Raw genomic sequence first — 27,282 nt, 5'->3', positions numbered from 1 at the left:
AGAGGGACAACTGAAAATACATACCCACAGCATCTTATATAAAGAAGCCTTGGAAGGATATGCAAAAAATAAATTAAAGGGGTTACCTGTTTCATCTTCGGTCGGAGGAATGGGAAGAGCTAGGTGGATGGAGGACTTGGGTAAGGGCAAGAGGTTTCATCGTACCTTGTATTTTCACTGAATTTTATGTTTTTGAGCTACAGAAACACATTCCCTATTGAAAACATTACAATAAAAACTGAACAATTTTCATTAATCCAATAAGTATTTCATCCTCATCCGCTGTAATCAAAATGCTATGGAAGTCCCTCTGTGAGGGTCAGAAGGGACAGAGAGGAAGGCGAGACCCTGGCTTCTGCCCTGCAGGAGTGCGTCCTCCACTTGGAGAGGCAGAGCACGCCAAGCACACACAGGGAGGACAGTTTGGAGGGACAGGTACGAGTCTGACTGTGGATGCACAAACACCACAGGGCTTGCGCTTCCATCATGCAGATACTAGGCGGCTCTTAAGAGGTACTTACCCTGTTGTGGGAGGGGAGTATCACACACTGGGGTCTGTTGGGGGATTTAGGGGGAGGGACAGCAGGGGGTGGGGAGGTTGGGGACAGATAACATGGGGAGAAATGCCAGATATAGGTGACGGGGGGATGGAGGCAGCAAACCACATTGCCATATATGCACATGTGCCCCAGAACCTAAAGCACAATTTTAAAAATTTTTTCTAAAAAAAAGCTTATAAATATTTCTTAGCAAAATGCATATAATAGCAATATGATACACTTCATCAACCCAAATTTCTTATTCCAGAATCAAACTCTGTTCCCGCTAAAGAAAGGCCTCAAGTCCTTATGCGAAATAAAATGTAACCTCTAGATACAAGGTTCTGGAATTCTCACAAAAAGTTGGTATTCTTAGGCAGACCTGATTTCTATGACTATTTTTAGAGCACACCAAAAAGCTAAGGTATAAAAATTATTAGTATTATTATTATGCACCTTTGTAAGTAGGAGACATTTGTTTATATAATTTGCATACAGGGAACATTCACATCTGCAATAGGTAATAATTAATGATAAAACAAATCAAAATAAGGTGTAAAAATACTGATAGCAATCCCAGATGTTTTGATATTTTATTACTGTTATTGCAGATGTCTCAAAATCGCATTTACACCCATCACCACTTTGAAATAATGGTGGTTATTAGATCCACCAACAAATCTTATTACTTAGTATGTTATTAAAGAAGCAAATAAAGTACCATATATTTTTGGTAACTATTAAAAAAAAAAACAAAGAGGTACTTACCCTGTTGTATAAGGGATGTTGATGCCCCCTAGATTAATGCTTTCACATCCAACAATAAATAGGGTTGAAAAACACAGTAAAGACACACCACTGCAGATCATTGCTAGTTTTGCAGATTCTCTGGCACCAAGTTTCAATTTTTTAATAATGTAGCCTCCGAGAACAATACCAACACCAGCACTGGGGACGATAATAACCCCTGGGGAGAAGAGAAGGAGAGAGTTAATTTGAATTCGTGTATATTGTTATTCATCTTATCTATTCTGTCTCTTGCTCACAGTACTAGGGTAAAGAATCAAAAACCACTATAATCAATACAGCTTCATTGTGTGTGATTTTATAAGATAATTTTCAACACATATAATCAGCAAAGAACTCCCATCCAGATTTCAATAAAATCTTTTACACAGCAAGAAAATAAAGACAAGCAACCCATTAGAAAAGTGAGTAAAACTTCAACAAGTTCTTCACCAAAGACAAAATCCAGACAAACAATAAATATGTGAAAGAGGCTCAACCTCATTACACAGAAGGAAATACAGATGAGGCACCTAACACATCGAAATGATGCTCAGGTGACAGACACCCTAAATACCCATTACACATTCTATGCATGTCACAGAATTTCCCATGTACCTCATAAATATGTATGAATATAATGTATAAAATAATTTTTTTAATGTAAAACCCACAGTGAAATACCACTACACACCAATCATGTTGGTAACAACTGTACAGTCTGACAATACCACAGGTTAAAAATGTAGCACATTAAGAACTCTCAACACATTGGCAGGATGTAAATCACAACACTCACTTTGAAAAACAGTGTGGCATTATCTGGTAGTTGAAGATATACACGCCCTGTGACAATCAGTTCCATTCCTGGATCTATACCCTGAAGACACTTGTGCACATGGGTAAAAGATAGGGACAAGATATTTGAAACATCATAATAGTAAAAAACTGGAAATAAACCAAATGTCCATTAATAGATTTATCATATACAGTATATCCATATAAAGGAGTGCTTCTATACACTTATTAAATGGAAAGAAAGGTAGCTACACACAACTTTGTATGATGAATCATACAAAGACAATGTTGAACACAAGGAACCAAATGCAACAGAATGCACATGACCTGACTACACTGGTATGAAGTTCAAGAACTTGTAAAACTAAACAGCATTGTCTGGGAATGTACACACAGATGGTACAACTGCAAAGAAAACCCAGCAGTAATTAACATAAAAGCCAAGATAGTAGAGGGATGCACAGTATCAGGAAAGGATACAGGAGGTTCCTCTGGTGCTGAAAAATACTTCATGCCATGACTTGGGTAATAGTTACTGCTGTGGTCTGAATGTTTGTGTCCTCAAAAATTCACACGATGAAATCCTAATCACCAAGGTGATTAGGAGGTGGAGGCTTTGGAAGGCGATTAGGTCACAAGAATGGGAGGCCTCATAAATAAGATTCGTGTCCTTATAAAAGAGGACTGAAAGAGCTACCTCGCCTTTCCATGTGAAGTTACATAGTGGGAGGTTACATGTGAGAAGACAGCCTTCTGTAAGAAACTGGGCACTCCTTCAGCACATACTGAATTTGCCAGGGCCTTGTTATTGGACTTCCCAACCTCCAGAACTGTGAGAAATAAATTTATGTTGTTTATAATCCACCCAGTGGATGGTAATTTTGTTACAACCACCTGAATGAACTAAGACAGTTACACAGTGTTCACTTTATAATTATCTCTAAATTGTGTTTAATGTACTTCTGGGTATGTTATTTTTTCACCATAAAGAATAAAGCAATTGGCCAAGCACAGCGGCTGGCGCCTGTAATCCCAGCATTTTGGGAGGCCAAGGCTGGCGGATCAGGTGAGGTCAGGAACTGGAGACCAGCCAGGTCAACATGCAAAACCCCATCTTTACTAAAAACACAAAAATTAGCCAAGGGTGGTAGCACATTCCTGTAATCCCAGCTACTCAGGAGCCTGTGACAGGAGAATCTCTTGATTGAACCCTGGAGGCAGAGGTTGCAGTAAACCAAGATGGCGCCACTGCACTCCAGCCTGGGCCACAGAGTAAGACTCCATCTCAAAAACATAAAATAAAATAAAGAAATCATCATGATGCCTGCCCCCAAGAACCTTACAATCTAAAAGAGAAACAAACTACTTAATAGGGAATAGAATACAATAAAATAATTACATGAAGTGCAGGAAGAGTCTTCCCTGGATGAAATCCAAGAAGTCCTCACACAAGTGGCAGTATTTGAGTTGACTCTCAATAGATGAGATAGAATATGCCCAATGAACCAGCACAGACAACGTCCCACACAAAGAAAGTATCTGCGCAAAGAAAATACATGCACAGAGGCATGAGATAACAAAACTGAGGATTCAACACAATCCAAAATATTGAGTATGAAAAGTAAGCAGCTGGGAGGTGGAAAGACCTGGAGAAGAGAGAGAGGGAAAAAGGAGACCATGAAAGGAGCTTAGATTGTAGCTCTGACAAAGGAGGCCGCTGAAGAATTCTGAGCTGTGATTGAAAGGATGGAAGCTGTGTATTACAAAGATCGTCCCTGAAGTGAGATGCAAGACAGCTTAGATGGGGTCAAAACTCGACTCAGAGAAATGGTCAGGAGGATGCCTGCAAAGGTCCTTGTGAGCCACAGTAGGGCCCTACAAAGATGGCCCAATAAATTAGATAAGACAGGGAGACAGGAAGGATGCCTGCATGACACCAGATGGTGGAAGAAATTTGGAATATGAGGAGGAAATGTGTGTGCAGAGCAGCTCAATGGCCACCACTGTAGACTTGTTGATGGTGAAGGACCTGAGGAACAATCAGGTGGAAATGCTCAACCGGGCGCGGTGGCTCATGCCTGTAATCCCAGCACTTTGGGAGGCCGAGGGGACAGATCATTTGAGGTCAGGAGTTCCAGACCAGCCTGACCAACATGGTGAAACCCTGTCTCGGGGCTTGGTGGCGCATGCCTGTAATCTCAGCTACTCAGAAGGCTGAGGCAGGAGAATTGCTTGATCCCAAAAGGCAAGGTTGCAGCGAGCTGAGATTGCACCCTTGTATGCCAGCCTGGGTGAAAGAGCAAGACTCCATCTCAAAAAACAGAGAAGAAAAAAGAAAAGGAAAGAAAACCAAGAAACCTAGGAGAGAGTTTCAAGGAGAAAATGACAACATTATCAAGTGCCTTAGAGAAGTCCGGTAAGAAAGACTGAAGTGAGACAATGTGTCACTGGACCTCTGACAAGAGCAGTTTTAAGAGTGTCATGCAGGAGTAGTCAGTCACGAGGACCTAGAGTTTGGGAATCCAGACAGCCCTTTCTAGAACTTTGCATGTAAAAGGGATATAAGTCTCGAATTAGGCTGGGGCCAAGGTAGGGCTGGGGTTTAGAGGGTTTTATCTGTTTCCTAGGATGCAGAGAGGACTTAAGCATATTTATATACTGAGGAAAATAAACTAAAAAGGAAATGAATGGTTGAATGTGGAGGGGAAAGTTTAGTGAATGGCAATGCAAGATCCTTGAGAAGTCAGGATAATATAGAATTAACAGCACAGATAATCAACTTGGCCCTTAGTAGAGAGACAGAGAGAGACTCCTTCATCTGGGCTAGAACAGAGGTTAAATCCATGGGTGAGTAGTAGCTTTACAGTGTTAGTTTTTCTGTTATATTTTCCCATTATTTTGTAAACATAATGCAGTACATGCTGTAACAAAACATTTGAAAAACATAGAAAAGTAGGAAGAAAAACACAGAAAAGTAAGAAGGAAAACAGAAAAATAGGAAGGAACAAAAATCCACTGATTGCATTCTGGCGTATTTCATTGCAGACGCTTTTTGTCTGAGAATTCATAACATGCTGGAGATTCATTTTTTTATAGCTTTGATTTTTTTTTCTGTACAATTGAAAATAAAACCAACTCTTAGAAGGAAGAGATATTGAGAACTTTAAATGTGGCCAAGTGCTGGAAAAACCATGGTGGGAAAGTGAAATCAGAACTACACAGGTCCAGACGATATTGGACACCAGAAGTTTGCAGCTGCATTCACGTGCACGGTTGCATGCTCTGGCATGTTCAGCAACCCACAAAGAGGAGCAGAGGAAGACAGGGAGCTTAACTGAAAGCCAGTTTTGCCTGGCACCCAGTGTTCATCCTGTAATCCTCACCAGAGTCCTGTGAAATCGGCAATGGCTTTTTGTTTTTTGTTTTTTTTTTTTTGAGACAGAGTTTCACCCTTGTTGCCCAGGCTGGAGTGCAGTGGTGCGATCTTTGCTCACTGCAACCTCTGCCTCCCGGGTTCAGGTGATTCTCCTTCCTCAGCCTCTGAAATAGCTAGGATTAAAGGCGCTGGCCACCATGCCCTGCTAATTTTTGTATTCTTAGTAGAGATGGGGTTTCACCATATTGGCCAGGCTGTTCTCAAACTCCTGACCTCAGGTGATCCACCCACCTCGGCCTACCAAAGTGCTGCGATTACAGTAGTGAGCCTGGCCGGCAGTGGCCCTTTTACAGATGAGGAGTTTGAAGGCTCAGGAAAGTGGCCTGCTTATATTTATAATGCACAGCACAAAAGGGAGAGTTTGGATGGAAACTGACATTTTCTGTTCCCAGCCCCACACTGGGCCCACATTATCACAGCTGCCTCTTACACCCAACCACTCCGTGAAATCTCACCCAGAGCTCTGGAGTGAGACGAGCTGGTGAGGGAAAGTACCCTCCTCACCAAGAAAACGTATACATACTATCAATGTGATTAATTTGCCTTTAGAATGAAAATGTTTTATTCATAAAATTTCCATTTCAACTGAGCAATTATGGAGCGGCAGATACTGTACTAGACCCACAGGATAACAACAAATCTCCATGCTGGCAGCTGAGTCATAATTAAAAAGCAGCAGAATTTATTTGCCTGTGCATCCTAATTAGCATTAGGCCCTCAAAAACAGAACATTTGTCATCAGTAAATATGAGGGTACATCAAACAGAGTGAAAACCCATGGAAATGTTCTTCTGCGCCTCCATCATTTCCATCTCGCTGCACTATCAAAATAGAAAGATCTGACCACTTGTTACGCGAATATGGACATTGCTCAGATCTCCGGTCAGAGAATGATGTAAAGTTTGCTTTGGGGAATCATACGCCTCTTGGGAAGAGCAGTGGGGATGGGGTCAGACAGTTCAGAGCCTTCTCTCTGCCCGCCCCCACCCCCAAAGCCCCTGGCTCCAAGTACAGCAGCTGTAGTAGTAGTTCTGGGTGAGCTTATGGAGGGGCTGGTAGTCAGTTTCTCCACCCACCACCCTGCCTGCCCATTCCCTGTTGGGGCTGGAAAAAATTAATATAAAAGATGGGACATAGATGAACCTGGATACCATCATTCTCAGCAAACTGACACAGGAGCAGAAAATCAAACACCGCATGTTCTCACTCACAGGTGGGTGCTGAACAATGAGAACACATGGACACAGGGAAGGGAGCATCACACACTGGGGTCTGTTGGGGGGAAATAGGGGAGGGACGGTGGGGGGTGGGGAGTTGGGGAGAGATGGCATGGGGAAAAATGCCAGATATAGGTGAAGGGGAGGAAGGCAGCAAATCACACTGCCATGTGTGTACCTAGGCAACAATCTAGCATGTTCTTCACATGTACCCCAAAACCTAAAATGCAATAAAAAAAAGGAAAAAAAAAAAATGGGTTCTCCCAGCAGAAGTTACTTTGTCTGTTGTATTCGGCTAGTTCTGTTGTCTGAGCTCAAATTCCCATCCCTGGTTGGTGCCCTCCTTCCCTTCACTCTGTCCCCAGACCCCAGAGAGTCAGCCCGCTGCGCCTCTCACCCCTGCACCCCTCACCTCTCTGTGCCTCTGCCCCTGACCCTGCCGGGTTCCCAGACGTGGAAGGACCCCCGAGTTCCTGCTTTCCGCGCCCTCTAATGGCCAAGACCTGGGGAGCGTGGGGGAGAAGAAGGTGGGGAAAAGGCCATCAATGGACGGATGGATGCCCAAGGACACCTCGGTATGTTCAGTGGGGAGGGCGAGGGGGACAGAACGGGGAAGATGGGAATGCCTGCACCAAGCCCAGGCACCCGAGGCCCAAGGTGCCAGCCATAGAGGAGAGAGCCCAACGCAATTCCAGTTGTTCAAGAGACAGAGCTGGGTAAGAGTATGGGCTCCGTAGCCAGATCCCCTGAGTTCAAATCTCAGCTCAGCCACTTAAAAGCTGCATGTCTTTAGGCAAGTTACTGAAAATTTCCAGGCCTCAGATTTTCTCCTCTTTGAAATGTGGATTATAATAGTATCTTCTTCCTAGGGTTGTTAGGATTAAATGAATTAAGACCTGTGAAAGGCTTAGAACAGTGTCTGATCCCTAGCATACAATCAACAAATGCTGGCCATCATCATCATCATTTTAACAAGCATGAACTTCATTATCTGCCTCATATTATGAGTTTAACTCAGCACACATATGTCGGAATTATAATTAGGCAAATTCCCAAATGCTATTTAATCTATAGAACTGAATTTAAGCATGTTCTTGAAATACACAAACCTTTGATATTTACTTACCGTGTGTTCTTAACACATAAAGCTCTCTTAGATATTTAGCAGCGTGTCTTTTATCTGAATCTAAAGAACTCACTGCAACATTAAGTGCTGACAATGCAGGAGATTCTGCTTTGCTCGTAAAGGATCTGGGAATATCTTGCTGCTTTCCAGCTGGAAATCTGTTATCTACTTATTTATCCAAGCAAATAGACATTAATTGTCCTACTTCCTTTCTTTCTCCGTCAAGCACTATTATGCCGCAACATTAGATTTTGACATTTTTATTCTGGGTCCCAATATTGCTTGCCTTTTGTGGCTGCATGAAGTCGATAGGTCTTTATGAAAAATAATATTTATTTAATTACCAAATATAAAAGCTAATGGCTGAATTTTTCCTCTTTGGCTCCAATTTTTGCCAATTTGTATATTGTAAATAGACACAGAAAATACACATAAGCTTAAAGCATGATTTGGAGCACAGGAAAATGAACCAAAGAAGAGGAGAACAAAGTTAGGCAACCCGTTCATTATCAGGAATGTATTATAAGTTCAGGGAGCTTCAGTTGTGCTGTCCTTGCTATTGTTAAGACAATAACAATGGTGTGCTTTTATGGTAGCCAGTGCCAGCCCCTGTCATCACACCTGCCACTCCTATTGTGTTTATTCCCAGTCTTTCTGTTATCTTACTTTAAGGTTCTTGTCTATATTTTCAGCATCTTCCTATTTCTTTAGCACTGACCAACACCATGTGTTTGTGTTTGGGTAAAAAAAACAAACATTCATTTTGAACTTATTATATAAAATCTTATATAACTTTGAACTTAATATATAAAATCTTCAAATGATTTACTCGTTAATTTCTGTTTTCAGTTATTCCTGCAACTAGGCTATATCCCATTTTACAAACAGAAAATCTAAGATCTAATTTGAGATTAAAATAAATTGCTAAAATCAGTTGAAAACTGATAAGCACTTAATATCTAGATTGATGCCTGAAAAATCTTTTACCAAGAATCTGAATTGAACATTATTAGCAAAAGCTTAAACTGCGAAGTCCCCAAAGGAAACAAAGAGTAAAATATCAGGTCTCTGAAACCTCTTTTCTGTTGTGAAATTACAGGAATGCAGAATGTCCCACCATAGTGAATTAAATTGATACAGACAGGCTCTCAGAATCTCAGACATTCTCACTTCTTTGCTCTAGTTACACTGCCCTTTCGGTGTTTTCTGTGGCTAAAGTTTCCTTACATTCTGCTGAAAATAAATGGCTTGCAAACATGAGACTATCCATAAATACGGAATATCATTGTAAGCCATTATGACATGTGGATTCTGCTGCTGCCTGGCTGGGCATATGGAGGGGCAAGAAAGAATGAGTGCCGAGAAAAGAAGCACCATTTATTCACTCATTCATTCTCTCTCCCCCTCCCGCCCTCCTCCCTTTTTCTTTTTACTTGCAAGTGCACACAGGCATGCATACACACACACACCCACAAACAACCGCATGCACACACAAATGTTGATTACATCCCAGGTAGTGTAATAACTACTCTAAATATTGTATCTCATTTAATTCCCAAAATGTTACAGATTTTTATGCTCTGAACCCAAAGTGTGTCTTACAATCAATAGTATGCAAGCCTTATGTAATGATCTAATTAGAAGCATTTTTCTTTCATAGCAACTCAAAATCATGGTGCACCTTGCCAGCAAAGGTGTGTTAGACTGGAAGGAGGAATACAGCATTCTCTCCACATCACACAGGAAGAAACACCTAAAGAGTGCTAGAGCAGGGAAAGCAACTCAAGTTTATTTCACTTTTCTAAAGCCTAAACTTCTAACCCGATGCTTCAAAAGACATCTTTTCCTCTTGCTCCGAATAAATGATTTTGCCCTTTTAAGCTTCCACTTTCTCTTGCAAGCATTTCCTTATAGGAAATAAGTATCAGTTACTGTCAGAAGGAAACAACTAAAAAGATTATTTTAAAAATCCACACCTTGAAGCTAGCAAATTTTAACTGATCTGAGAGCAGGCAGCACTGTAAGAATATATTCTCACAAAGTATACGTAACTCCACAAAGTATAAAAGCAAAGTATATCTCTTTCTCTTTTGTATATCTCAGTCTTACTGTTGTAAAAAATGTCAGCAATCCCTTCATAAATGAACAACATGTATCATTATAATTAATTTAAGGTACGTTTTTCTTTGAACTCAGTGGCTGTTTAAGACAGAGAACAAGCTATTTCTTTAAAGCCATAGTATTTCATGGCACAGCCTCAAGCCAAAACTTAAAGGAGGGGTAGCAAAGCCCCCTGTTGGGACGTTGGATTAGGATAGGCAGCCTGTATGTGTTGATTATTTGCTACAATCAGAGCTGCCAGTGCCTGACGAAGCCTTTAGGCATAGTGGAAGAACTTACGGTAAGCTCTTTTGGGAATTTTCTTTTGAGACAGATAAGCTGGGGGGATAGCTCACCTAGTTCAAAGCTGCTGCACCCCAGCTGTCCCCAGTTTTGCCCCTCTATAACTTCAGTTAGAGGAGACAGAAGTAGACTTCATCAGCCTCAGTGTCCTCTAGCAAGTTCCCCGTGACAATCACAGTGTGGCTCCCGTGGGACCACTTACAGCTAACCAAGGCAAAATGTCCTTAGATTTCTAGCATAGCCTTGCTGAAATTTTTAGTAAAGGCTTTCAAAGGAATTACACACTTCTAAAAACCTTAGCCTCGATGACTTCAACAGGGAGCTATTTATATAAAGCCCACAGTTAACTCCTCTGAGGCCAAAGGGATCTCATTCACCCATAGTAACCCTTTCTTCAACTCTTTGCCAACACAGGGAGATACTGTGCAGTAGGAGAGAAATATGAGAACCAATCTCAGGATTCAAGGTCTGGGGATCACTGAAGGAAAGGTAATAAAAAGGAACATTCAACAGAGAAAACAACCGTGCTTTTCACTTCAGGTTTCTGTAAAGCTCTGACTGAAATAATGCATAAAAGAGAATGCTGAGCTGTTTTATGAAAGGGGTTCAAAAATCAAATCAAATTAATATTTCATCTTTTATGGCTTACAAACCTAAAAGAACTTTCTGCATCCAAGCGATAAACCCACAGAGGGCAAAAACCACTTGAAATGATGAAATGCAAAAATCTCAGTGTTTGCTTCCGATCTCCCTAATGCTGGGAAGCTGAAGGTGAAAAGCCTTAAGGAAACTACTGGAAAGGCAGGTAGGGGCCTTTGTAGAGGAAATTTCATAGGAGAATAATAGTACTTTATTAACTTTTTCAGCTATCAAAATAAGCCTCTAACGACACTGGTATCAATGTGCTGTACTGGGTTTCCATTCATAGAAGTAAAGCCCACAGATGCGGCCTATGCTGAGTGCAAAACCCTCTTTGGAGGCCCTTTGGGCAAGATTCATTTTCTGTCAGCAACTCGCCAACTTCTCTGTCCATTGCTGCCCAAATCCAAGAGCCCTCGGAGCTTTCCCATCAAGACAATTCATCGTCATGACGCCCACTAATGCCAGAACTGCAAAACCCTGACAAAGCTCTCCTTCCCCTGGGAGAAGTAAGCAGACTTTTCAAACTCTGTATCTGGGAAAAAAATTAAAACAAACTTCTGCACATCTGAACTATACCTATTAGAGTGCCCTTGCCCCATGAGGGCCAGGTGGAAATTTTGCTTTTTGAGAAACCATATTCATTCTGCCGAGTGAGCAGGGAAGACCGGAGCAGCCATTTCAGAAATACAGTCAAATCAGTATTAGACACATTGTGTATCTTTTTTCTTCTTTTAATTGACTGCTTCTCTAAGCTATAATTCATGTATATACAATGTGCCTACTTAAAGGGTACAGTTTGGTGTTTTTAGTATATTCACAGACACATGTAATCATCTCTAAAATTTTAGAACATTTCCATCACCCCAAAAAGAAATGTCATACTCATGAACTACCACACTCAGCCCTCCCTCGCCCCTTACTGCTCCAGCCCTAGACAATCACCACGCTAATTTCTACCTCCACAGATTTGCATATTGAAGACATTTTACATAAATGGAGTCGTATAATATGTGTGTCTGGCTTCTGTCACTTAGTATGTTTTCAAGGTTCATCTATGTTGACTCGTGTATCAGTTCTTCTTCCTATTTATGGTCAAATAACATTTCATTGTATTTCTAGATTACATTTTATTAATAATAGTTACCCACTCATTAGGAGATGGACATTTGGGTTGTTTCCACTTTTGGGTTATTATGAATAATGCTGCTATGAACATCCATGTACAAGTTTTGTGTGAGCATATGTTTTTGTTTCTCTTGGATACACGCCTAGAAATGGAATTTCTGGATCATATGTTGACTCTGTTTGAGGACACGCCACACTGTTTTCCAAAGTGGCTGCACCATTTGACATTCCCAGCAGCGGTGTGAGGGCCCCAATTTCTATACATCTTCACCCACTCTTGTTATTACCACAGATAATATTCTATTTTAGCCATCTGAGTGAGTGTGAGGTGGTGTCTCACTGTGGTTTTGATTTGCATTCTCCTGGTAACTAACAGGGCTGAGCGTCTTTCCATGTGTTTATTGTTGGACATTGCTACATCTTTTTTGGAGAAATGTCTACTTAGATACTTTGCCCATTTTAATTGACTTGTCTTTTTGTTATTGAGCTGTAAGAGTTCTTTATATGTTCTAGATATTACTGCCTTAGCAGATGTATGATTTGCAAATTTTTCTCCCATTCTGCTGGCTGTCTTTTTACTTTTTTTTTTTTTTTTTTNTGGAAGTCAGGGCCTTGCTCTGTCACCCATGCTGGAGCACAGTAGCACAACCATGGCTCACTGCAGCCTCAACCTCCCAGGCCCAAGTGATTCTCCCTCCTCAGACTTCCACATAGCTGGGACTACGGCACATGCTAACACTCTTAGCTAATGTTTAGATGTTTTATACAGCCCATGTTGCCCAGGCTGCTCTCGAACTCCTGGGCTCAGGCAACTGTCCTGCCTTATTCTCCCAGTGTTGGAATTATAGGCATGAGCCACGATGCCTGGCCCATTTTTATTTTTATTTTTTGAGGGAGAGTTTCACTCTTGTTGCCCAGACTGGAGTGCGATGGCGTGATCTGGGCTCAAAAATCAGTTGACGATAAATATATAAGGTTATTTCTGGGGTCTCAATTCTATTTCATTGATGTTTTTGTCTGCTTTAACCCCATACCATCCTGTCTTGATTTCTGTTACTTTTTAGTAAGTTTTGAAATTAGGAATTATGAGTCCTCCGACTTTGTTCTTTATCAAGATTATTTTGGCTACACTAGGTACCTTATATTTCCTACCTGAATTTTAGAAGCAGCTTGCCAATTTTTGCAAAGAAGCCAGTTGGAATTTTGATGGGGATTGTATTGAATCTGCAGATAGATCAATTTAGAAAATATTGACATCCTAATAATATTAAGTCTTCCAATCCATGAACATGCAATGTCTTTTTGTTTATTTACATTTTCCTTAGTTTTTAATATTTAATTTTTTAATCAGTAAATAAAAATTGTGTGCATTTACCAGGTACAGCATGTCATTATGAAATGAGGAAACATTGCGGAACAGCGAAGTTGAGCTAATTAAAATATACATTACTTCACATACTTATCATTTTTTGTAGTGAGAATACACAAATTCTACTCTTTTATCAATTGTTAATGCATTGTTATTAACTATAGTCACTCTGTTGTACAGATCTTTTGAATTTATTCCTCCTACATAACTTGAAATTTTGTATCCTTTGACCAACTTTTTCTTTTATTTCTAAACAATGTTTTGTGGTTTACATTTCTTTTGTTAAATCTACTCCTAAATACCTTTCTTTTGATGCTAGTGTAAATGTAATTGTTTCCTTAATTTGATATTCAATTCATTGCTAGTGTATAGAAGTACAATAAATTTTTATATATCGATCTTGTAAGATCTTGCAACCTTGTTGAACACATCTATTAGTTCTAACAGTTTTTAAGATTTTCTCTATAGAAGATCACATAATCTGCAAATAGACATAGTTTTACTTCCTTCTTTCCTATCTGAATGTCTTTTATTTCACTATCTTCCTTAACGGCCCTGGATATAATCTCCAGTGTAACATTGAGTAGAAATAGCAAGAGCAGGCATCTTTTCCTTGTTCCTGATCTTAGGGAGAAAACATCCAGTCTGTCACCATTAAGAATGATGTTAGCTGTGGGTTTTCCATAGATGCCCCTTATCACGTTGTGTTTTTAATCTACGATTACTTAAATGACAGTTGACCTAAAATTCATTTTTGTCTTATTTACAAACATGTTTTTAAGACTAACTTTCAGAAAACTTACAAAAATTTGGGATTTTTAAAGTTTAATTTAACAGAAAGTATGTATTGAGCATCCACTCTGTGCCAAGGCCTATTCTAAACTCTAGAGAGACATAGGGAATCAAAGTGACTAAAATTGCTGCCCAGATTAGTTTACAGTCTAATGTGGGAAACAGACAAACCAGTATTTAAGCAAATTGTACAGAATGTTAGAAGGTAAAAATTACTACAAAGAAAAATGCCCAGCAGAGTAAGGAAAAGGAGGAGTAGGAAAAGGAGTTGTATTTTTAACTGGAGGATCCTGGATAAAGTCTCATCGACAAGGGCCATTTGTGCAAAAACCTGAAGGAGAAATATCAGTGCGGCATTTGGGGGATTAAATGATACTCCAGTTGTATACTGTCCCCATCCATTCATTAAAGAAAGTTTACCAGGAATCCAGGATAATAAAAATCAAAAAATAATAAAAATCAAAAATTTTGTAGCAAGAAGAAACTTCAAAAATTAATCTGTTCACCTTGCTCTCTGAATAAGATAGCTTAAGCCAGAAAAAAAATATGACCTTTGGACAAGGCAGTGACAGATGGGATGAAAATCTTAACCAGGATGCTACATACTGCACTTTTAACCCGAAGATTTTGTTTGTTTGTTTCAAAAGACATGCACAATTCCACCAGATAATGAAATCCACAAAATAAGTTTTACAAATGCAAACATACTGTAGGAATCTAATGGTTGGAGCACATGTGAAGAACATCAACCCTACTGTCTATGAGAACTTAGGTTTCAGAAATCCATTAATTAATCAACCTTATAAAAACTAGTCATTGAGTAGAAGTTACTATAAAGGAAACGGATGACATGGTTCCTGTGTGCCTACAAAAACTTAAATTTGATTAGATCCATCTCTAAATCTCTCAGCAAATCATCTAATTGTCTCCTCTTATTGCTCAGACCTTATTTATTCTTGGTTTTTAACAACAAAATCACATCTTTTCAGATAAAATTTCTCTTTGGAAGACAACAATAAAGCTTGGAAAGCTATAAGTAGTAAATGCAATAAATATTTAAAATTTAACCCCAAAGATACGTATCAACCAGCAAAGGAAAAAAATACAGTGTAGCAACTGTGAATGTAAGGTACCTCCCACTCACAGCTGCGGGCTTTCGTGGTGTGATGCTCATTGGTTCACCAACGACCCCAGATATTATGCTAGGAAGGCTTCGCCAGCATCAAAGGTGGCCTGAATCTTTTCACATTTTTATTTTCACCAAAATGAAGACTATACAAGGCACGTGCCAAATAAAGTATTAATATTTCTATACTCAAAGTTGCAGGAGAGTAGCTAACGTCTTAGATAATTAGAACTGAGAGCAGGCATAATAAGATTAGGAAGTGTACAGAGCAAAAACAGGGCAATTTAATAGGTGCAACTCAAGTTTCAACCCATTAGAACAAGAGAGAACGTCATGTTTTAGCATTTACTAACATTTTCAAAACTATTACGACATCATATGAAATAAAGTATTTGGGCTTTTTATTTTTTGTTTGTGTGTCACAGAATCATAGAATGTGGAAGGGCACTGGGACAGAGATTGCTACTTACTCTCCAGTGACTACTCTTCTTTTTCTTAAAGCAAGAATTGACAAGTTTTTCTACTAAGAGCTAGATTGCAAGTATTTTCTATTTTGTGAGCCAGACAGTGTCTATTACACTAGTCACCTCTGTTGTTGTAGTGTCATGGACATGTGTAAACAAATGGGCATGATTGTGTTCTTATAAAGTTTTGTTTACAAAAACAAGAAGCAGGCTAACTTTGGCCCCAGATCCCCATTCTAGAGTAACAGCTTGGCTTATGGCTGCTTATAATAGACTACATTCCTCGGCCTCCTTTGCAACTAGGTGTGGCCATGTGGCAAGTTCTGGCCAAAGTGATGTAAGCAAAAGTAGTACATCCATGCTCTTCTTCCTTCCTCCTTCCATTTTGCTGCTTGACTGCCACTTTGAGCTACAAGAATCCGCGATGGAGAAGAAATTGGAAGCACTATGGGTTATTACGGTCCCTAAACCAGCCCTGAGCTATGTCCAGAATTTTATGTCACTGAGAATTAAGATCTCTTTTGTTCAAGCCTCTGTTCCTTTGAGTCTCTGATATTCTCAAAAAATATATAATCCTAAATTAACACAGGAACCCAGAGATCATGTATGTAACTCCGTTGTGTTACAGATGACAAAATTAAAATGAGGTTCTGAAAAGATGAGTGATTCACCTCCAATCAATGGCTAATTAATGCCAGAGCAAGGCCTAGACTGTTTTCTAATTCTAAATCCTATGCTTTTTCTAGATTTATATGAGGCTAGTGCTCCCACAAACATACACTTAAATTACAAACATTCGTTATTTTCTTTGCAAGATTTTATTCAGTCATTTAAGCCACTTCATTTTTTAAAGAACAGGTGCTCAGTTTTATTCTAAAAGTGAAGAAAAATATTTTTAGATATAGAAACTTGTTTTATGATCAATTCTTTCATATCCTATTTATTTCAGAAAGGAAGATATTTTAGACTAATTTTCCACCTAAAACAGCAGAAAACAAAATTCTTTTCAAAGGGTTACCCCTTTATTGTCTTCCATCCTGAGGTACACACCAAAAAATATAAGTACTATGATTAAAAGATGAAATGTATTTATGAGCCAGGCACAATAACTCACTCCTGTAATCCCAGAACTTTGGGAGACATAGGCAGGTGGATCACCTCAGGTCAGGAGTTCGAAACCAGCCTAGCCAACATAGCGAAACCTCATCTGTACTAAAAATACAAAAGCTAGCTAGGCATGGTCGCACATGCCTACAGTCCCAGCTACTTGGGAGGTTGAGACAGGAGAATCGCCTGAGCCAGGGAGGCAGAGTTTGTACTAAGCCGAGATCTACCACTGCTCTGCAGCCTGGGTGACAGAGCGAGACTCTATCTCAAAAAAAAACAAACAAATAAATAAAATAAGATAAAAAATATGTTTATGTTAAAATGAGCTGACTTTAACTTTAATCAGGATTACTAACAACAATCTAAACTCATGGAGGGAAATAAGCCCTCATGACTTTTTCAAAGCACATTCACATCAGTTATTTAATTGATCAGTACAACAGCTCTATAAACAGGTATTATCTGCTTATACAGATAAGAAAACAGACTGAGAAAATGAAATGACAATATAATAATCAAGATAAATGTGTGGAGGACTTCAAGTCTTAAAGTACTTACACTTAATATTATTTAATCTTATGGATTATTATTTATTCCTATTTTTTGTATAAGGAAACTAAGGTACAAGAATGACTTGCCTTGCCCAAGATCACAAAGTAAACAAAACAAAGAGAGGACAAAAATCTGATTTCAAAGGCAGAGTTCTTTCAGGCCTGATATGAGAAAAATCTGTTGCCTAATTTCCAAGTCCACTGTTCCTTCTAAAACTGAAACCTAGTCTGTTAACTCCTATTTTTCAGTTAGTTACACTGTCTCTTAAAACAAACTCAAGTCTTCAAGACAAAAATGATGAGATTTGTTAACATATGCATGGTGTATGTATGTGTGTGTGTGAATATTTGTGTATGTATGTACATATTGTGAATGTACACATACATACATATGTACAAATATAAGTAACAATGAATTTGGCTGACACAGAGAGGAGGCAGTGAGTGACTAGTCTTGAACCTTAATTTAGCCACAACATGTGAGACTATAGTAAATATATATTCTTTGGCAAATTATTGGCATTTTAAGTTTACCTCATGTTAGTATAAGACACAACAAAATAAGCTTACTGAAGAATCTAAATTTTATATTGACCACAACATGGAAAGTATAGCACAAGACCGGAACTTTTATTTTCAACTATATCAAAGTATTTATAAAGACATATTTTTTTGGGTGTAACATTAAAACTATATTTTGTTCTGTCTATAAGGTAGTTTTCAATAATAATTTAAATTTGTGCTGGATGAATGTTTGAATATAAATTAAACACTTTTTTTATTGCATTTTAGGTTTGGGGGTACATGTGAAGAACATGCAAGATTGTTGCATAGGTATACACATGGCAGTGTGATTTGCTGCCTTCCTCCCCCTCACCTATATCTGGCATTTCTCCCCATGCCATCCCCCCCAGCTCCCCACCCCCTGCTGTCCCTCCCCTATTTCCTTCCAACAGACCCCAGTGTGTAGTGCTCCCCTCCCTGTGTCCATGTGTTCTCATTGTTCAACACCCGCCTATGAGTGAGAACATGCAGTGTTTGATTTTCTGCTCCTGTGTCAGTTTGCTGAGAATGATGGTTTCCAGGTTCATCCATGTCCCTACAAAGGACACGAACTCATCGTTTTTGATGGCTGCACAACTAGACAAGATCTCACTCTGTCACCCAGGCTGGATTGATCTCGGCTCACTGAAACCTCTGCCTTTTGAGTTCAAGCAATCCTCCCACCTCAGCCTCCTGAGTAGCTGGGACCACAGGCACAAGCCATCATGCCCAGCTAAACTTTTTTTATTTTTTATAGAGATGAGGTCTGACTATGTTACCTAGGCTTGAACTCCTGGGCTCAAGCCATCTTCCAGTCTTGGCCTCCCAGAGTGCTAGGTTTACAAACCGGAGCCATCATGCCCAGCGCAAATTCAACATCTTTCTCAAAGTCAAAATTCACTTATCCTTTATATCCCTCAAAAGAAAAAAAAAATTCAAGGTGAGATGAAAAGGTTCATACTTTAAAGAAAGTGAGCAGGTTTATTAACTAACAGAAAAGGAAGCTAAGGAAAATTGTAAAATCTCTTTCCTTAAAGTATTTTTCCCAAGAGGATAGGTGCTTATTTGTTTAACAACAAACTTTTAGTATGCTATTTATTTTTGTAATGTATATATAATGAAATATAGGGGTGTGTGTGTGTGTGTGTGTGTGTGTGTACATATACATATAATATATTTGAGACTGAGTTTTACTCTGTTGCTCAGGCTGGGTGTGGTGGCACAATCTCAGCTCACTGCAACCTCCGCCTTCCAGGTTCAAATGATTCTCCTGTCGCAGCCTCCTGAGTAGCTGGGACTACAGGCATGCACCACCGTATCTGGCTAATTTTTTGTATTTTTAGTAGAGATGGGGTTTCCCCATGTTGGCCAGGCTGGTCTTGAACTCCTGACCTCAGGTGATCCACCCGCTCAGGCCTTCCGAAGTGCTGGGATTACAGGTGTGAGACACCATGCCCAGCCCAGTATGTGCTTTTAGAAACAGCTGTCTATGCCAAGTGACTAAAGGGATACTGCAATATGTAACTATTCAATTTTTGCATTTAATATATAAATACCTATTCAATTTTTTGCATTTTCAAAAGGGTTTGGTATTTATATAGTATATATTTCAAACAAATTTAAAGAAAATATTACTAAATAATATTGAACTACTCTATATAAAATGAGCATACAGAAAATGTCCCTTGCCTAGGTAATAAGAGAAGTGTGCACCTATGTTTCTAAATATCCACTTTAATCAAAAATCCAACATAAATTATATTCATCTTTATTGCAAATAGAGATATTAGAAGAATTTCAGTACAATGACTTGAAAAAATTAACTATTAGCCTGATATTGAATCAGTCTAACAGTAACATATCCAAATGAACCCAAGTTCTCCCTTCTGGACAATGGAAAGATGCCACACCAGGAAGCTGAGCCTGGCAGCAAAGCTAATTTGCTGAGGTCCACTGTGAGATGGTTCAGCAAAAGGACATTACTTCAACTTCTAATAATGTCTAAGCACAAGTTTCATTCTTTAGAAAAAAAGAGTAAGATATTTCCTGCCTGTGTGATAATAACTCTATCCTGGCCATATTTAAGGGACAGGATATTCATTAGCTCAGGATGTGATCTTTATGACTAAACAGAAAGCATCTCTGGGGAAATGAGAGGTGGCAGCATGAGCTGGGAGTCAGAACAGTTTGTCACTAGCTGCAGTGTGCCACTATCTGTGAGGCCATGGATGCTTGAATTCACCTGTGTATCTTTATTAATTATCTACTCTGTCTCCTACTTTTCCCCTTCCCTCATCTTTTTCAATAATAATCCTGGTTCTCCTGTCCTTTTATGGAGGCCGGTCTCTTTGATGAATAGGGAGAAAAGCCAGGGTCATCCTCCTTAATAATTAATATTTGCATTGTTCTTTACACTTAAGTAATATTTAGTTTTTAAAACTTCAAAAGCCCTCCAAAATGGATACAATGATAGCATTTCACAGCCAGTAAAACAGGGGCCAAATGAGCTCACTCACTCAAGGCTACACAGCTTGTAAGTGGCAGAGGCAGATCTTGAACCCAGAACTTCCGATGCCAAAATCCACAACCTTTCTCCTACGGCACATTGGTTCAGTACAGAGCAGGCAGGGATCACTCACTTTCGCAGGGTATGGGCCTACTAACATGGGACCATGCCTAGTAAGAAGTTCCTAGATTCTCAGAAGCAGAAATTTAACCATCAAGCTACTTTACTCCTGTAAAGTCCCCCTAGAAGAGCAAAAAGTGAAGCAATTCAACCTCAGTTCCATCTCATGCACTAAGAGAGAAAAAGAATAAATATTTATGTATTTATGTACGTATACATATATACACAAAAGAAATTTAAACTGCCAGGAAAATGTATAGATCCAAAGTAAAGTGGTAAGATAGTGACGAACGCCTAGAAAAATAAGCTACTCATAAAAATCAGAGGATTTTGTAGGTCGTGAGGGATGGTGGGATGTTTACTAGTTGCCCTTTAGTGAAACGTTGTCTAATTCAAGTCCTAGTTGTAGAGATGCAGACCCTAAGTGTCAGGAAGATTAAAGTTTTTGTTCATTCCTTCATCAAATCTATTGGGCATCTCTTTGTTGATTGAACCAATGATAAGATGCACTCAGCAGCAGAGACACTCTTCTTGACACTTCAGTGTTTCCTGTGGGTTTTCAGTCTTTTTAAAAAGCTCTCTAATCTTTCTCAACCTGACTTTTATTCACAAAGAAGCCCTGCTCTGTGAACAAAATATAATATTTTTACGACTAAGGTTCTCAGGGGCTCTGGGCTATTTGGAACGCCGCGGGGCTGTGACCACAGATGTGGCAATGTGGAGAGCACCGAGGGGAATGTCCTCGGAACACAGAATATATCCTCATAAGTAGGTCATGGTCGTCTTTGTTTTTCAGTGTGAGCATGCACACATGTGCTTGGGAAACAAATCCCAGACATATGGACTGTGCTATTAATCATCAAAGATGAGTGAAGCAAAAAGCATTTTAGTTAATTGAAAGATTGAGTCAAGGGACATTTCCCTGCACTGTGCCAAAATATATAAAATTAAAACACTTAAAATTTCTTTTTTCCCGCTACAAGTTGTGAAAAGCAGCCATTTATATTGGAAAAATAAATGCAGAGTAAATAAATCAGAGATATAAAAATTTGACCCTGACCCTACACTGATGCAGCTGATACATGTTTAAAGCAATTGTACTTTAATCATTGTTATTACACCTTCCAGCCTCCTTCAGTTCAGACCAGGTTATCCCTCAGCCTTTCACTTCAGTATCAAGTCTCTTGCTTTCTCTTTCATTTTCCTACCTCCCATTTTTTTTCTTTTCTTTTTTTCTTTATTTTCGTGGGGGGGATGGAGTCTCACTCTGTTGCCCAGGCTGGAATGCAATGGTTCAATCTTGGCTCACTGCAACCTCTGCCTTTTGGGTTTAAGAGATCCTTCCACCTCAGCCTCCTGAATAGTTGGGATTACAGGCATGCGCCATCACGCCCCACTAATTTTTGTATTCTTAGTAGAGAATGGGGTTTTGCCATGTTGGCCAGGCTGGTCTAGAACTCCTGATCTCAAGTGATCAGCCCTCCTTGGCCTCCCAAAGTGCTAGGATTACAGGCGTGAGCCACCATGCCTGGCCTCTACCTCATATTAGCCACACTTTTTCTTCTTCTTTCTAAAATGCATTCCCCCCAGATAATCTTTTCTATGAAAGTTTTCCACCTGTCCTAAATCCTGCCTGTACTCTACTGTCTAAGATTCTTCTTCCTGGAAGATCTCATAAAGTAAGCAAACATTTATTACTACTAGCTACTTTCCAGGCACTGTGTAAAGCCCACCACATACATTCTCTCATTGAATCCTCAGAGCCTTTGCTACTCATAGAGGTTAATGGGTTCATCCAAGGTCACAGGCAACCTATGAGGTTCACTAGACTGTGAGGCCTTAAGGATGGGGCTCCTCTGTGTTCTCATCTGGCTTCACTGTACACAGTGTCAGGCCCATAGTAAAAGCTTGATAAATATTTGTGCGTGGATAGATGGGCGAATGGGTGAAGAGATGGCTGGATGGATGGGCAGATGAAAAAACAGAATAAGAATTTCAACAAGATCTATCTCCTCAACTGACCCTCTTAAGTATGCTATATGTCTTACCTAATACATAAAAGTTGGAGAAGAAAAAAATTGACTCAATAAAAATTCCAAATTGTAAGCAGCTTCTCTGAGGACCAGTTCAATCTATATCATATGAACCTATAATGGATTGTGAGGTATGTTCCTTGCAAAAATTCCTCTGTGTGCCTCATTTTCATCAACTCTTCACTGGAGAGAGGACTCCCTCCCACTGCAGTATTGTGGTGAAGGCTGCAAACCATGTCCAAAAGGTGCCTCTCTAATGCCATGGCTGGCTTGGAGTGGATTGAAAGCTCACCTGTGTTTACCATCATAGCATGGGCTCCACTGAAGGAAAGATGCCAATTTGCTTTGGATTCCCAAAAGCTGTATAGGCTTTTTAAAGCACTTTCACAAAGATTCACTCTTTTGATCTTTATAAGAATCTGAAAGTAAATACTAAATCTTGGGCAGGAGAGAGCATGGGAAGGATGAAGGCTGAGTATTATGTGACAAAAACATACATAGCCTCTCAGTCTCCTTCACCTTTCTGGAATCAGCTTCTCTGCCAGGGTGAAGGCAAACTGAATGCTGGGCAATCAGATAGTTAAAAAGGAACAAGTATAATATACTAGGCAAACGGGTTATTTAGTATGTAGTGACTTATTACACCTATCACTATCATGTCATAGCAGAAGAATGGAAACAACCAAACGTCCATCATTAGGGGACCAAATAGACTTCACACAATGAAGTACTGTGTAGCTGTACAGAATGAGCAAGATCTCTAGACTGTATGGCACAGAACAGGGCATATAGCATGCCGACCTCTGGAAAGAAAGGTGAAAAACACTAACGCAAAATAGTGATGTAATATTAAATATATTGCATATGTAATACATATATTTATTACACATTTTAAAAAGAAATAAATAAAGGATAAACTAATTTTTTAAATGACTTCCTATAGCAGGAAGAAGAGAATTGTAAGAAACTGGAATGGAAGTGAGGCCTCTCTGAGTGTACTTTGTTTGTAGTTTTGACCTTCAAACCATATAGATGTTTTATATAATTTTAAATATGAATTTAACTAAATAAAAAAAGTAATCCTAAAATTAAAAACCCAAAACAAATTAAAACAAACAAACATCACAACATATCAGACATAACCAAACAGAAAAGAATTACTTCAAATAACTTCAGAACAGTATTTTGCATATTTGTAGTAAGAAATGGCCTTTGGACAAAAGAACTACAACAGTCTAAAGCTGTATTTGGTATTTTACAGTTAACTTCTGGGCTATATGTCTTATAGTTTGTGGTTAGCAATAATACCAAGAATTGGTTTGAAATTATTATACATACAAACACACACTTGAATAAAATATTAGGTTAAAGTAATTAGAAAAAAATGATTTCTGTCATTAGAGAAGAGAGATTAAAATATAATATCAAAAAAGTTAAGTAATAACTTGTCATCTTAACATTTGAAGTGCAAATATCATTATAAGCTCATGATTTTTTTTTTAATTACAAAAGCCCAGAAATAATGACAATCTTTGTCAATGAGCATCCCAAGTGTCCAGATGATGGTATCCAACTACCATTTTCCTCTCAAGAAATCTTTCCTCTCAAGATTCCTTGGAAACTATGACTGATCCCAGGTCTAGAGCAGGAAATGTGAAAGATAAGAGTCATGTTTTGCCATGACAGAAGCCACAAAGATGACTGAGGCAGCGCCAAAGGACACAGGTGCTAACTTTGAGGGGCTCCCAATGGCCAAAGATTGGGCAATTGAACCATCAAAAAGAATAATGACTGCACCAGAGTAAAGCACATCAAGCACAGAAAAATGAGTTCATAATACTTTTAACAAATTATTGGCCACCATATAAATTTGCTGGAATATAAACTTACTCTTAAAACTAGTAAATAAAGAGAAAGAATCACATAAGAAATTAAGGGCATTTGGGGAACTGGTGAAAACAAGAAGCTGATCATTTGGTGAACAGATGGGAACAATTCAAAGAGAGAGAGTGTGTGTGAGAGAGAGGCTCGTAATGTGCTGCAAGTGTGGACATCCTTCTCTAACACCTCCTCACTGTCTCCTGCCCCAGAAAGTTTCTGCTACTTTACTCCTATGATTAAGAGGAAAATACTCACTTCTTACCATTTTATGTGAACGTGTTGCCTCTCTTAGCAGGTGGGATTTAACAAAAAGCCAAATTACCTCTGTAAATTAGACCAATACAATTTGTTTTAAAATTAGAAAACCTAACAAGATTTTCTAAAGGAAATTTAAATTTAACAGTTTCATAACAGAAGAGGAAGAGAAATTGATATTTAGTGAGCATCTACTATATACAAAATGCTTTAAGATCTTATTACCTCACTTAATATTTTACAGTAGCCACGGGGAATGATCACTCACATTTTACAAATGAGAAACTGACACGCTGAGTGGGCAAGCAATTTGGCTGAAAGCATACATCTAGTTAAGTCACAGATCTGGGATTCACAGAGAGGTCTGTGTACTACATCAGGCTGCCCACAGCAAAACGAAACAGATAATACTGATTCTGGACATGGCCAGAGTTTGTGAGGGATGCAACATTGCTACAAATACCAGAGTGATAAATTGGTTAATAACTAGTCCCTTTTAAGAAAACAATATAACTCTATAGGGAATATAAGAATAAATATTTATTTGGTACACATGGCTTTGGGAAAATTATTTAATCTAAGATTTTAGAGAAGGAAGATAATACAGAGTTCATTCCAGTTCAAGTTATTGTTTTCTAGACTAGACAAGAGACCTAGAGAGAAGAACACTGTCCACCTTACGTACTGCAAAAAGCCGGGGAGTTCCTGAGAGGGATAACAACACAGGCCTGGAATTAGCCTGAGCTGTCTTTCCAAATCATCAAAGTGTATCTGCAGGGCACTGACTCGCAGCCAAGACACAAAGCATGTTCATGAACAGTGTTGCCTCATAGTTCCGAAGTGGTTGGGATGGTTTGTACCAGCTTGTCAGCATTGTTTATTGACAAAAACAAGCATGATCTGTAACCGGTCTCACTAAGACCCCTGGAGAGCTCGGCTGTGAGACGGGTTACACAGCAGGAACCAATGGACAAAGATAATATAAAAAATGTTCAAGTATTTCAAATATTTTAAAACATATAAAATATTTTTAAAAATATATAAGACTCCAGCCAAAATCGTATTTTGAACTCCATGGTTCCTGGGTCGTCCGTGCACACATCATGAGCCTGGAATAAGAGAAAAAGTGTGTCCTGCCACTCGCTTCTGAGGGGGGCAAGTGGATCCTGCCTCTTGCTGTGAAAGATGGTCTGTGGCTGCAAAGTATTAGGTTGGTGCAAAAGCAATTGCCATATTTTTCTTTTTTTGAAATGAAGTCTCACTCTGTCTCCCAGGCTGGAGTGTAGTAGCACAATCTTGGCTCACTACAACCTCTGCCTCCTGGGTTCAAGCAATTATGGTGCCTCTCAGCCTCCTGAGTAGCTGGGATTATAGGCGCGTCATCAAACAAGGTTTCGCCATGTTGGCCAGGCTGGTCTCGAACTCCGGACCTCAAGTGATCCACCCACCTTAGCCTTTCAAAATGTTGGGATTACAGGGGTGAGGCACCATGCCCAACCAGTAATTGCAGTTTTTGTCATTACTTTCACAGCAAATACTGCAAATACTTTTGCATCAACCTAACACATCTTTACTTTAATGCTGATGCCATGTAGTATCTTTTCCTGCAAGAAATGCTGATGTGTTTCTTGTCATTTTGCGTCCTTTGAGTCTTAAAGACATTTTTAAAGAGCAACTGAACCCTGTTTAACTGTCATCATTAGAGTACTGGCTAAGAACCTGCCACATGGTAGACACGGACATATTCCTTAAATCAGTCGATTGATAAATAAATAAATAAAGAGAATCTGAGTGTTCTTTTTGTCCACCATAAGCTTTTACAAAAGTTCTCATTAGCACTGAAAAAAACAAATGTAATTCAGCATAATATTAATACATACCTCTCTGTCCAAAAGACAAAGAGCCTATAATTGTCACTTTTTGTTCCTAATAGCTTCTATTCATCTCAATAATGATTAAAATGATATGTGGGAGGAGTTTAGCAGCCGCTACAGAATGTTGGTTTGCAAGTAACTTTCTCCTCTCTCAGAGCCACCACTCTTGAGTGTGGCATTGGCACACATCTCAGGGCCAAGTGTCATCACCTGACCTTGGATATGGCTGGTTACAGTAGACATCTATACCTAAAATACTCTATTTGTATTTAAACACTTAATCTCAACATTAAAAAAAATCTATGTATACATTTATAAAACTAGTATAAAAATGGATTTTCTTTCTTTTTTTTATTTTTATTTATTTTTTTATTGCATTTTAGGTTTGGGGGTACATGTGAAGAACATGCAAGATTGTTGCATAGGTACACACATGGCAGTGTGATTTGCTGCCTTCCTCCCCCTCACCTATATCTGGCATTTCTCCCCATGCCATCCCCCACCAACTCCCCACCCCCAACTGTCCCTCCTCTATTTCCTTCCAACAGACCCCAGTGTGTAGTGCTCCCCTCCCTGTGTCCATGTGTTC

The 27,282-nt window shown here is 39.2% G+C and overlaps 1 protein-coding gene across 2 annotated transcripts in view; it reads right to left on the bottom strand.

Moving 5' to 3' along the window:
* The window catches only part of SLCO5A1 (solute carrier organic anion transporter family member 5A1), a 148,807-nt gene that overhangs the window by 30,213 nt on the left and 91,312 nt on the right, over window positions 1–27,282 (bottom strand). For both annotated transcript variants that reach the window (XM_017544750.2, XM_017544762.2), the window contains one exon: window positions 1,308–1,506. In XM_017544750.2, coding sequence (XP_017400239.1) covers window positions 1,308–1,506 — 199 coding nt within the window. The remainder of the gene's footprint in view (window positions 1–1,307; window positions 1,507–27,282) is intronic.

Source organism: Cebus imitator, unplaced genomic scaffold (assembly GCF_001604975.1).
Source record: "Cebus imitator isolate Cc_AM_T3 unplaced genomic scaffold, Cebus_imitator-1.0 Scaffold9, whole genome shotgun sequence".
Taxonomy (NCBI): Eukaryota; Metazoa; Chordata; class Mammalia; order Primates; family Cebidae; genus Cebus; species Cebus imitator.
This window is presented reverse-complemented; position numbering and strand designations above follow the sequence as displayed.